The sequence below is a fragment of the Rutidosis leptorrhynchoides genome, chromosome 5, assembly GCF_046630445.1.
Source record: "Rutidosis leptorrhynchoides isolate AG116_Rl617_1_P2 chromosome 5, CSIRO_AGI_Rlap_v1, whole genome shotgun sequence".
Taxonomy (NCBI): Eukaryota; Viridiplantae; Streptophyta; class Magnoliopsida; order Asterales; family Asteraceae; genus Rutidosis; species Rutidosis leptorrhynchoides.
In genome coordinates, this window is record NC_092337.1 from 297470806 (window position 1) to 297484900 (window position 14095).

Genomic DNA, 14095 nt, shown 5'->3' on the forward strand with positions numbered 1-14095 from the left:
AAAACGAATGCAATGTTTGTAAAATGTATCATATAGAGGTCAAATACCTCGCGATGAAATCAACTGTTGTGAATTGTTTATAATCGATATGGACTTCGTCCGGATGGATTAAGACGGGTCCTTTCACCACTGGACAAATACTCAAAATGAGTATTACAAGGAATCGTGTTGAAGGTACATTAACTTTGTCTCAAACCAAGTATATGGAGAAAGTGTTAGAGCGGTTTAACATGGAGGATTCAAAGGAACAATCCATTCCTTTAGGCGATACTTTGAAGTAACAAAGAGTCAATCACCTACAACGGATAGTGACAAAGAGGAAATGGCTCAATTTCCTTATGCATCGGTGGTGGGCAGTGTTATGTATGCCATGGTGTGAACAAGACCCGACATAGCTCATGCAGTGGGAGTTATGAGTCAGTTTATGTCGAATCCGGGTAAGGAGCATTGGGAAGGAGTAAAGTGTCTTTTGCGCAACTTGAAAGGTACTTCTAAAATGGGATCGCAATACACTAAAAGTGATTCTATTTTGAGAGGGTACGTAGATGCAGATTTTGGGTGGATCTGATGATTTGGGGGAAAGTGCTACAGGTTTTGTTTCCACTGTTGGAAAGACTACGGTTAGTTGGATCTCTAGAGTTCAAAATATTATTGCGTTGTCAACAACGGAGGCCGAATATATGGCCTCTGCCGAAGAAAGCAAAGAACTTTTTTGGTAGAAGAACTCATGGTGTAGTTAAGATGAGTTCAACAAGATTGTGTCTTGTATTGTGATAATGGAAGTGCTCTTCATCTAGGTAAGAACCCAGTGTTTCATGGTCGTACGTAACACATAAAACTGTGGTATCATTTTATTCGCGAACTCCTAAATGATGGTACTTTGATTGTTGCTAAAATTCGTGGTACGGAGAATCCTGCTGATATGTGTATCAAGGTGCTTACAGTCGGAAAATTGAAACTTTGCATAGCTTCAACTCGTCTTCTTATGAATTGATGAAAGAAGACGTCGACTAGAGATTTTAAGAATATTGGTTCGATTTCGACAAGTAGAGTTGAATACCTTGTATCGAAAGTCTGCTCTTCCTGCGATCATGAGTTTGCGTGTCCCATGTTTGATTGACGGTATAAAAGGTGGTTTGACGTTCTTGGTTGGATTGGTTAGTTGGGTTGACGATATTTGGATTTTGTTTAAATTCTCCTTATAGTGGGAGATTGTTGGAGTGCAAAGAAGATTGAACAAAAGTCGATGTTGCTGATTTTGCTGATGTCGTGACTGGGATAGGTGGATCGCGATTGTGATGAGGTGTTTGTCAGCAAACATGATCAGAGCACTTCAAGCAATATTTTTACGGTGCATTTTAGGGTTTGGAAATATAGACATCGCAACCCGATGCTTTGTGTTGTGACCGCGACACTGTGTCGTGCTAACCAAGTTGAAAGTTTTGTTTCGATCTGTACTATAAATAAGAGCATTGTAAACTACAACCCTAAGCACGAAAAATCAATAAAAATACTCTCTAGATGATTGTGGACTAAAGCAATTACACCGATTGCATATAACCAGGTAATATCTTGTGTCGTTTACTTTTCTTGCATTATTATTGTCCGTTTTGTTGTTTGTGGGAGCATAATTTTTTTGATTGGTTATCGTTGTTTGGGTCCATAAATTCCCAACAATACTTGGAAGATCAATAAATTTTATAATATATCAGCATACTTGTAACAAAATTGGAATTTATACTTTTGTTCTTCATAGTTAAAAAGCATCAGTTCACAACTATACCCTAAAAACCACACAGTCGAGGTTTATGTCCTTCGGGACTGGACATTTAGATGGGAACATAGGAAGTAACTTCCCTATGTGTCTTGCGACCTCCAAATAGAACTCATACTTATCAAAGTGATGAGCATCATTCATTGTATTACAGTCTGTAATCTTTCGTATCACTTGTAATGGTTTTGGCGCAGCGTCACAAAATGATGTGCAAACTTTACATTCTGTCTCATTGAGCAATTTCTCAAGAAGAGTACTTGTCTTAAAATTCCAACTACCTGTGTTCCAATCGAAATGGTATAGAGGAAGAAAACGTTGACCATAAATAGCCACAAATTCTATTGCAGATACAATGAATTCGTATTCCTCATTGGACATGTAGTACGGAAAGCTTACTCTTGTCCAACCCAACTTTGCTCCATTGTATCCCTTTTAGTGTAACAAGGAAAAACATAATAAGTCACTCATGTTATGATTCTTTAAATGATCTATCATTCTAATTAGTACCACTCAAGTTGACCACTTTTGGTACGTAGCCAGGTGATATGTTAACATTATTGTGAATCTATGTTCTGTTATTCAATATCTAATAAACGATTTTAGAGGACGTAAACTTAACAAATATGATATGGCAAACATTGATCCAGTTTGACCTGTTCAACCCATTTGACCCGTTTCAGTTTCAGCTAAATATCTTTTTAAACGATTTGGCCTATGAGGGCTCTTGTAAGTTCTCATCCTTGATTGTCAGGAAATACTTTTTAAATCAAATAAGATGGACCCGCTTTGTGGGCAGCCTGGAGTCATCGTGGGTGTACCTAGCTAGGTGGCTGGAATTAAATACAAAGAAAAGATTTACCTTTTTGACTGCAGATTTTATTGCAAGTGAATGTGATTCATCAATACCAAGCAACCGATGAGCATAGGGTCCGGCGCATGCACACCCTCCTCGAGCTTGGATGCCAAATAGATCATTAATAAGCTTAGAAACAAAAGCCCCATGAAGAGGCTTATCTATCTTATTAGAGCATGTATTTGTGTAAATTAAAAACGATACGATCGCTTGTCTTTCTACTGAAGTATTTCCCAACACCCATATGTTTGAATTCTTTTCAAGTCTCTTAAGCGCCTTTTCGATATAGTCAACTTCTTTCTTCGCAATAACTTCACAACCAATGTACTCTTTAACCTGAAACGCTAAAGCTGCTTTTACTCGTTGAAGTATTTGTGGCGTACCGGCATCTTCCCTTTCTTCGATGTCATCAACATATAACGTGTCCTGGATCATAAAACAATCTAACCGGTTAGATACATAGTTTAATTCATAGTAATATTTTAACAAGATAATGCCTTCACGTACCTTTTCATTAAAGCAGTTAACAAAGTTAACCGTCCCACCTCCACTTGTTGATGGTGGAGAATGTTTTAGCTGGTATAACGTCTTGTTTATAAGAAGAATGCCCGGTGATCCGGGCCCACCAAGAAACTTGTGTGGACCTAAGAATATGGCATCGTAGCCATCAACAGCATGTGATCTCATGTCAATCTCTACGTATGGGCCACTTCCACATACATCCAACATTAACGGTATAAGTCTCATGTCTATAGTTGATTATTATTAATATCTAATAGGCTATATGTAAAAAGATGTACCTTGCAGCAAAATCGAAGCATGAGAAAGCCCCAAACTGGTGAAGCAAACGAGATATAGAACGCGTATCAGAAACAATTCCAGTGACATTACTACAAGCTGAAAATGAACCGAGCATTGGGCGGCAAGTGCGTTCATAAATCTGCAGCTGGCTTTTCAAATTATCCATGTCAATCAGTCCTTTATCGTCTAAACCGATCTCAATAATTTCTGCTAAGCTTTGTCTCCAAGATAAAAGGTTGGAGTGATGCTCATATGGACCTACAAATACTACCCATCGTTCTTCATCCTTTAAACATGAGTTTAGCACTTTCTCTTTTAGGATTGGTGAAATCGCGACTCCAATGACTTCTTGAAGCCGTTTTATGGCTGCTGTAGTGCCTGATCCGCAAAAAATTAGTGCATCATCTTGCGATCCGCCTAAACATTTCTTAACATATTCAGTTGCTTCATGAACTATTTTCGCAGTATGCTCACTGACATAGCTGTCACTAGTGTGAGTGTTTCCTGTAATTCAATAACCAAAATCCAAAGCATTTAAGTCAACAAATAAATAAAAGGAATTAAAAGCGTATGATGTAGCGTGGAGGGGGGGTTTTACAGGCCATGCCCTCGGATTGGTCCGGGTTTCTTTCAGGAGAGAAGTTGGGGGCGGGTTATGCAACTACGGGAGATGAACGTGTGGGTGGTTAAGTCCCCCTGGGGTGATCCCAAACTGATATAAAAAAAGTATGCGTATGATGTACGTATGGGAAACTTACCATAAAAGGGAAGAACATTTATGATAATGTAGTCTTCAATGTAATACAGACAGCGACCCGAGGCTGTGTGGTCTGCGTAAGTAAGTTTTCGTATACCAAATGGAGTGTGAATTTCAGCATCCCCACCTATGATCTGTGAGCGTAACCAGGCAAGTTTAGCATCGGCATTTGAATCAATATCTTGCAAATTTTTGTCTTGGATAAAATCAATAAGACATTCTGCAGCGTGTTTCTGTTCTATCGACATCACCTTTTGTTTGCAGGATAATAGCGCCTGATTTTTATATATGTGTAGATGTAAAGAAAGAAAGCTTGCTAGCTAATTAGTTATAAGTTGAAGAAATGGCATTTGATTTGCAAAGATTCTTATAATATTTAAAGAGATTTGGTTGTATAAAACTGTGGCAAGTTAGGCCTAAGTAATAATAAAACTGTGGTATATATTTGTATATTATATATTATATTAAGGTGGGTGTCAAATGGTTTGTAATGTGGCGATACGGCTACTTACATCTAAACTATGAGCGTTGACTAATTACGTATGTTGAAATTAGGACAGGACTGATTAAACAATCCACCAAAAGTAAAAACCTAATGATCTAGGACTTAGTATATTCTTTATTATCCGATTTAGCCCATGTTCATATATTTTTTTAGAACTTTCATGTAATGGAATATTATCAAAAGGCAGATTATTCCAATTATTTTCACATATATTCCAATTCCTCTCGTGTATGTAAGTGGCTGAGCTCATTACTTGGTCACCTGTTCGAATTAATAATATTTGCTTTTCGAAAAAAAAAAAAAAAAAGAGAAAAATCTAACAATCAACATGCCAATGACAACAACAATCGGCCTACTGGTTGCTCAGAGGCCCAGATCTTTCAGGCGCAAGAGCTATTAATTGGTATATTTGGCGATGGGTGTCAAATGGTTTGCAACTAGTTGTGGAGTTCTCGTTTCGCGCTGGGGGCTCCGTTTTGAATGCGAGTTAAAAAAAAAGTCTTGATCTATTTTGTAAAAAAAAAAAAAATTTCGACATCCAACATTGAAGGGTTGTTCCTTTGTGAAAGTTGATTCTTTTAGCGTTCGGTTTTTTAAAAAAAAAAACAAAAGTTAGTTGATCTATTTTGAAAACAAGAATATTTTTCGATATCTTTTGGTAGCATTGAAGGGTTGTTCATTTTATGAAAGTTGTTTTTTTATCGTTTGAGACAAAAAAAAAAGTAGCACAGTAGTAGCATGGTGAGTGTTATTATTCAATATTTTTAGTGTTAGTAATGTGATAAATAATATTTTAGAATATAGGTATAAAGGGGGGGTTCGATTTGTATTTTAATGAAAGTTAGTGGGTTGGGTGTGTGAGAAATGAAATATTAAATAGTACTATAAAATGAAAGGGTTCGATTTATATTTTAATAAAAGTTAGGGAGTTGGGTGTGTGAAAAATAAAATATTAAATAATACTATTCATAACTAATAAGACAAATTATACCTTATATCTACTTGAGATAGTCCAAATGAATAGTAATATTTGGACTATCTCAATCTCACACTAAGACTCCCAAACTTTATTCAACGTAGGAATCGGCCCCCTCTTCAATACTACTATTTGGACTATCTCAATCTCCCACTAAGGACCCCAGACTTTATTCAAAGTACGAATCGGCCCCTCCCCAATTTTCCCAAAAAAAAACCCCACACCCTCGAAAAAATACAAAACACCCCCAACCCTATCCCTTACCCCGACCCGACTCGCCTCCCCGTTATTATAACTATAATAATATTATATAATATATTTCGTCCTTTCACCTTTTTTTTAATTTTTTTTTTTATTTTTTTCGTTTTCACCTTTTTTTTTCTTTTTCCAAAAAAACCCCCAATCTTTGTTCAAAAATTAAAATCGCCCCCCAAACAGGGGAGAAAAGTGTCAAATAACCATTTTATAAAAAAAATCTTAATTAAATTCTACCCAAATATTCAACGGATCATATCTTCTCGCTCGCAACGAGTTAAATTTTTCTGACACCATCGTTAAACTCGAAATAATTTTAGGAACACAAGGTCACTAACTATACGCAAAATGGAATCTTTTTAAAAAAACGCTAAATATTTGAGGTACTTTTCATACACGTTGATTTTGCGTTAAATGTTTAAAAGTCGACAATTCCGTAGCGAAACGCGGAGATGCACATAGCACATATATTGTTAATTTAAAATAACACTTAAATCTTTCACGGATTATACCTTTTAGTTTGACCCGAGTTGTGCTTCAACGACATCATCGTTAGCCACGAAATAATTTTACAAACTAAACGCACTATAATACATTGAAAACCGAACCTCCGGCGCGAAGCGAGGGTTCGTAAACTAGTTTTGTCTATTAGTTATATTAGTAAAATTAGTAATGTGGCGATACGGCTACTTACATCTAAACTATGAGCGTTGACTAATTACGTATGTTGAAATTAGGACATGGACTGATTAAACAATCCACCAAAGTAAAAAACTAATGATCTAGGACTTACGTATATTCTTTATTATCCGATTTAGCCCATGTTCATATATTTTTTTAGAACTTTCATGTAATGGAATATTATCAAACGGCATATTATTCCAATTATTTTCACATATATTCCAATTCCTCTCGTGTATGTAAGTGGCTGAGCTCATTACTTGGTCACCTGTTCGAATTAATAGTATTTGCTTTTCGGGAAAAAAAAAAGAAGAGAAAAATCTAACAATCAACATGCCAATGACAACGACAATCGGCCTATTGGTTACCCTTTTTTGTTATGTACACAACCAACATGCTTTACAGTGTTGTACTGTACAACACTGTAAAGCATGTTGGTTGTGTATTGTACAGTACAACACTGTAAAGCATGTTGGTTGTGTACATAACAAAAAAAGACTGTGTACATATCATCATCCTTAACTAGATGGAGGTCCCTACATTGGGCCAAATAATTAGGCAAATAATAATAATAATAATAATAATAATAATAATAATAATAATAATTATAATAATAATAATAATAATAATAATAATAATAATAATAATAACAACGTTTCTTAAAAAAATTAAATACTTACATCTAAACTATGAGCGTTGACTAGTTACGTATGTTGAATTGAAATTAAGACATGGACTGATTAAACAATCCACCAAAAGTAAAAAACTAATGATCTAGGACTTACGTATATTCTTTATTATCCGATTTAGCCCATATGTTCATATATTTTTTTAGAACTTTCATGTAATGGAATATTATCAAACGGCAGATTATTCCAATTATTTTCACATATATTCCAATTCCTCTCGTGTATGTAAGTGGCTGAGCCCATTACTTGGTCAGCTGTTCGAATTAATAATATTTGCTTTTCGGAAAGAAAAAAAAGAAGAGAAAAATCTAACAATCAACATGCCAATGACAACAACAATCGGCCCACTGGTTACCCTTTTTTGTTATGTACACAACCAACATACTTTACAGTATTGTACAGTACAACACTGTAAAGCATGTTAGTTGTACATAACAAAAAAAAGATTGTATAGATATCATCATCCTTAACTAGATGGAGGTCCCTACATTGGGCCAAATAATTAGGCAAAAAAAAAAAATAATAATAATAATAATAATAATAATAAAAATAATAATAATAATAATAATAATAATAATAATAATAATAATAATAATAATAATAATAATAATAACAACAACGTTTCTTAAAAAAAATAAATACTTACATCTAAACTATGTGCGTTGACTAATTACGTATGTTGAAATTAGAACATGGACTGATTAAACAATCAACCAAAAGTAAAAAACTAATGATCTACGACTTACGTATATTCTTTATTATCCGATTTAGCCCATGTTCATATATTTTTTTTCAGAACTTTCATGTAATGAAATTTTATCAAACGGCAGATTATTCCAATTATTTTCACATATATTCCAATTCCTCTCGTGTATGTAAGTGGCTGAGCTCATTACTTGGTCACCTGTTCGGATTAATAATATTTGCTTTTCGGAAAAAAAAAAAAAAAAGAGAAACATCTAACAATCAACATACCAATGACAACAACAATCGGCCTACTGGTTACCCTTTTTTGTTATGTACACAACCAACATGCTTTACAGTGTTGTACAGTACAACACTGTAAAGCATGTTGGTTGTGTACATAACAAAAAAAGATTGTGTAAATATCATCATCCTTAACTAGATGGAGGTCCCTACATTGGGCCAAATAATTAGGCAAATAATAATAATAATAATAATAATAATAATAATAATAATAATAATAATAATAATAATAATAATAATAATAATTAAATAATTAGGCAAATAATAATAATAATAATAATAATAATGTTTCTTAAAAAAAAATAAATAAAAATTTCACTTAAAGACAAAATTACTGTGACGTCAGCATGAAAGACAAAATTACTGTGACGTCAGCATGATGTCAGGCTATAACTATTCCTCCGGCTCCACTATTATACTTACTGATAATGATAATATAAATGGGCCTAGGTATAAGATTGGGCTATACTTCCTCCGTCCTAGGTCTATATTCCAGTATTCCTTTTTGGTATAGTGACCCGAAAAATTTCGACTAATTTTAAATCAAACTCTCGATACGATATTGTATTTTCAACACGATAAGCAAAGTCTGTTAGGTTGGATCTCAAAAATTTTGAACTGTTTCATATATTCAATTGACCTTCGACCATTTCCGACGATTCATGAACAACTATTTATAAATAGATAACATATATATTTAAATAGGTATTTATAATTTGAAATATAATTTAGAATATTATATAATACGATTATTAGGATTTATATTGTAAAATAAATAAAATAATAATGCGATTAATGGAAACTATATTTAAGAATATATAGATATATATAAATATGTATATAAATATTACTTGTAAATATATAAAGTTATAATTATTTATTTAAAAATATATAATATATTTGTTTTAGTAATTAACTTTGCTATTTTAAAACTTTTTATATATAGAAAGGGAATATAAATGATTTCGAGTTTAATTAGTAAACGTCGGTAATACTTGGTTGACATTTCGTTAGCGTTCATATAGATTTAATAAAAGTTTATGATGGATTAAAATAAAAGTTGAACTGTAAATCGATTACGAAGATTTTAGATTTGTTAAAAGTATTTTTACCTTTTTAAATTTAATTATTAGTACTCCGTACATATAAATCGGAACAGAAAATAAATAATTTTTGAACCTTTTTGATCAGGTTTCAAACAGTTAATGAGTGAAATAATTAAATATATTTAATCTAAAAATTTGGAATTTTTAGGAACACTTCTATATGTTAACTGTTTAGCAATGGACACGGTATAGCCATCCGGGATAAACTGTCGGCACAATATTACAAACTATCGGCTGCTTTACTGTATGGTCACTGTTTTCTTTTTGAAATTCATCTCATCAGTGCACTTGATATTATAAATATATATAATATATACATATAGATATCAGATATATATTAACACAAACCACATCTCTACTCTACTTCATTTTCCCCAATCACCAACCTTGAGTTTCATTATGTTTATCGAACTACACCACCACTTCAACATCATAATAACCACCTTCACCTTTAAACAACTACCACCATGTTTAACTTTCACTACAATCACTCCAAACCCATAATCACGATCACAAAACGGCTACAATATTTCTGTTGCATACTCAACTTACAACTCGAACACCATCATCACCTATAAGTTGTTTCAACTCATGTGTGTGTTTCTGCTTTGTACCGAGAACCAAAACCACCATGAACACCCCTCTTCAAACCCACCACCACCGGTCACCCTTGAACCACCATCGTCGGCCATCGGTTTCTATTGCTATACAAAGTTTAACATAACCATCACTCTATCTCTTCTCTCTCTCTTGATCCTGTTTTCTTCTCGAATCACAAAACCACTTTGATGCACCTTCAAACCGCCACAACATTATCAAACAACCGTGTGCTACCACCACTTTAAACGACAACCACTACGGTTCACCCGCCTCAATCATTTTCTTCCAAGAACACCAAATCACTACCATTACACACCAAAGACGACCACCATAGCCAAAAACCTTAAGTCATATGACTACAACTATTATTGTTTTTTTCTGTTTCTCAAATTGATATCACTAGATAAATAAACTTACGTGACAAGTGCTTGAACCACCCTTGTTCTTCAATTCGACAAGTCCCTCCGAAACCACCATCTCTCACCTCTCTCTCCTCTCTCTCACCTAATTATGTTTTCGATTTCAGCTGTGAACACCGTAAACCACCACAACCGACCAACTAAAACTGCTGCAAACCCATTTGTAATTCGCTATGATTGTTACGGTAACTATTGTGTTTCTATTTTCTGATCATGCGAGCAATGATGGATGAAGGCGTAAAGTGATGATGTGAAAATGCAACTTGTATTATTTAAATGGTTAAAAGAACCTGTCAACGACTTTATCATTATACTTGTATATGATATTGCTAGTTGATGAGTTCTTTTTTCACCTAGTCCATCGTTCCCATAATTAAAAGTATAAGAAAGTCCAGCTCATCCCTTTACACCTCAATTACAATTATTTAGTTAAGTGATGATATGATGATGTAATCAGTTAAGTGCACGCGTTTTTTGTTATTGTCTGATGAACCCATCGACAGGAAACAAACGGCTTTTGGGTTAATGTTTTTTTTACGTGGGCTCCTAAATTGATATGTTGGGCCGTGAACTCATTTGCGTTTTTGGGCCGAATGGATTCTTGGGCCAAATGTTATATATATTGATGAAGGTTTAGAAATAATGATAATGATGATAATACGCATAATAATAAAGAACGATGATGATGATAATATAACCATAAGTGAGATACGTTAAATGATGAAGGCTATGATTTATGTTGGGAAGAAGAAGAAGAATTAAGAAACAGAATAGTATGGGTTAAATATAATTGAATCGTGATATTAATCAAAAAAATGGAATGGTTCAGCTGGTTTGATGGGTGTTTAATGGAAGAGGGGTCTTGAGTTCGAATCTAGGCTCGTGCAGTTTTATTTATTTCGTTTTCCAACAAGTAGCTGCACAAGTTTAGTCCAAGATTTACAATAGTTGAAGCCCAAATCTAACTCTTTCATTGGTTAAGCCCATTAAGATTAAATGGTAAAGGTTATTATTATTATTATTATTATTATTATTATTATTATTATTATTATTATTATTATTATTATTATTATTATTATTATTATTATTATTATTATTATTATTATTATTATTATTATTATTATTATTAATAACATTATTATTATCATTATTAGTATCGTTATTATTAAAAATTATTATTTTTACAACTATATTATTATTATTATTATTATTATTATTATTGTCATTCTTACTACTAGTATCATTATTACAACTATATTATTATTAAAAGAATCATTTTAGTAAAATTATCATTCTTATTAAAGTTATTATCCTTATTAAAATTATCATCTTAAAAATTTACAATTTTATTATTACTATTATTATTATTATTATTATTATTATTATTATTATTATTATTATTATTATTATTATTATTATTATTATTATTATTATTATTATTATTATTATTATTATTATTATTATTATCCTTAATCTAGTGTTATTACAATTATTAATTTAACAAATAAATGATCTTTATATAAAAATATATATAACTTTACTATTTAAAATATATAAAATGAATATATTTAATTAAATAATGAAATCTATAAGTTATTAATATAAAAATGTTATCACTAGTAAATATATATATAAATTTGTTCGATTACCATTATATGTGTTAATATATATATAATGATATAGGTTCGTGAATCCGAGGCCAACCCTACACTTGTTTAATATCATCATATGTATTTATACTACAAAATACAGTATAGTGAGTTCATTTGCTCCCTTTTACTCTTTATATTTTTGGGACTGAGAATACATGTGCCGTTTTTACAACTGCTTTATTAAATGCTTTTGAAATATATTTTTGAACTGCGAATACATGAAATGCTTTTATAAATGTTTGACGAGATAGACACAAGCAAAACATTCCTCGAATGAATTATTATACAGACAGAAGTTCTGTGGATTATTATTGAATTATGTGGACTTGATAATTGCCACTAATTATTGTAAATATTTTTTGCCTGATTATTATTGCTTGGTAACCTAAGAATTAGAATCGGGTATGGCCCTAATTCACGCGAATCCTAAAGGTAGCTACCGGGTTTAACACCTCCACCCAGAATGTTCACTAGACGGAAGAGTTAGTGGGCGTGGTGTTTAGTACTTTGAGGTTTATATATTATACAGACGAGATGTTCTGTTTTTGGTGATATTATTGATGCGAATTATATGTTAAGGTCGGTTACCAAGCAAAACAATGAATGAAAAGTGAATGTTATGTATCGAGAGAATGATTTTATACACAGGTTATGTGTATGTTATTTTTGTGCACAAGATATGTGTACGGTTACTAAGATTTATGAAAGATGATTTCGTACACGAGAAAGGTGTACTGTATTTAAAAGATATCGCATGTACATTACAGGTGGGTATAGGATTCGGGCCCATTTGTACCATGCGGGATTTAAATCTTGTGGTCTATCAAAATGATGAATTTTATTGTTTTATGATAAACCTATAAACTCACCAACCTTTTGGTTAACACTTGAAAGCATGTTTATTCTCAGGTATGAAAGAAATCTTCTGCTGTGCATTTGCCCATTGTAAAGACATTATTTGGAGTCGATCATCACAATGAAACCAGATGTTGGTGACTTTGTCCAGACGGATTAGGACGGGGTATGACATGTGGTATCAGAGCGGTGGTCTTAGCGAACCAGGTTTTGCATTAGTGTGTCTAACTGATAGTTGATTAGATGCATTAGTGAGTCTGGACTTCGACCGTGTCTACATGTCAAAAGTTTTGCTTATCATTTCGTGTCGAAAATTACCTACTTATCATCCTTAGGAAATTACCTGCTTATCATTCTTAGTCTAGACACATCTTACTGCAGTTAGTGCATCAATAGTGTACAGAAAAAATTCATATCTTAGCAAATGTGTTACTGTAAACATTGCCTGACAACTTCCGTAGATTCTTTCGTAACTTATGGGATTTTAGTATTATATATACATATGTAAATTATGTATGGCAGGGTACTAATCTACATCCTATAATCTATTTCTTATCGAAAATCCTTCATCTGATCGTACGAGATGAATCCCTCAACCAGTCCGAATTCCTCGGATTTCGACATCTATTCCGATATGGAGTTTCACCTAAGCTTTCAAAAGCAGTGTCACCAGAATGAATCAACCAATTCATTGATGGGTTCGTAGCCTACTTAACCGATGGAGACGAGAAGAAGGCGATCCTTTCCACCCACCAACCTGCACTTTAGATAAAGAACCTGAAGCATTTACCGGTGAACTCATTCGAAACACCATTTTCACACTCATTTTCCGAATATCGCCATGATTATATTCTATCCACAATTCTAAATCTCATTCATCCGATCGCTCCGATCGACAATCATCCTGGAATAATAGAAGAAGTCAACGAACTTCGTGCTCGAGTAATAACTTGGGAAAATATGGTGCAAAACATACCAGCTTCAGCAACATCACCGGTACCAACAGTACCATCAGTAACAACACCCGTACCATCAATAACACACACCTCAACATCTCATTCTGTACCTCGATTATAATCATCATACTACGTATCGGTCTACATCAATTATCTTCGTTCGACATGGCAATTATGTAATCTCTAATGTTTTAAAAATTGTATATCCTTGCTCTTACAGTAAATCTGA

The 14095-nt window shown here is 33.1% G+C and overlaps 1 protein-coding gene across 1 annotated transcript; it reads right to left on the reverse strand.

The window, feature by feature from the left end:
- Window positions 1-1777: 1777 nt before the first annotated feature.
- On the reverse strand, window positions 1778-10076 carry LOC139849438 (uncharacterized). The gene is made up of 8 exons (XM_071839096.1): window positions 9999-10076; window positions 9771-9905; window positions 4187-4460; window positions 3428-3932; window positions 3135-3336; window positions 2634-3053; window positions 1996-2203; window positions 1778-1929 (listed from the first exon to the last, which is right to left on the reverse strand). The coding sequence occupies exons 1-8, from the start codon at window positions 10074-10076 to the stop codon at window positions 1778-1780; spliced, it is 1974 nt and encodes a 657-aa protein (XP_071695197.1).
- Between the last annotated feature and the right edge of the window lie 4019 nt (window positions 10077-14095).

What these genes read in the sequence shown, in the direction of transcription:
- LOC139849438 (XM_071839096.1), bottom strand. Translation starts at nt 10,076, where the DNA reads ATGGCCGACGATGGTGGTTCAAGGGTGACCGGTGGTGGTGGGTTTGAA. An exon ending in TGCTTCGATTTTGCTGCAAG is followed by an intron (nt 3,337 to 3,427) that starts GTACATCTTTTT and finishes TGTATGTGGAAG; the next exon opens with TGGCCCATACGTAGAGATTG. An exon ending in TAAAATCTGCAGTCAAAAAG is followed by an intron (nt 2,204 to 2,633) that starts GTAAATCTTTTC and finishes TTACACTAAAAG; the next exon opens with GGATACAATGGAGCAAAGTT.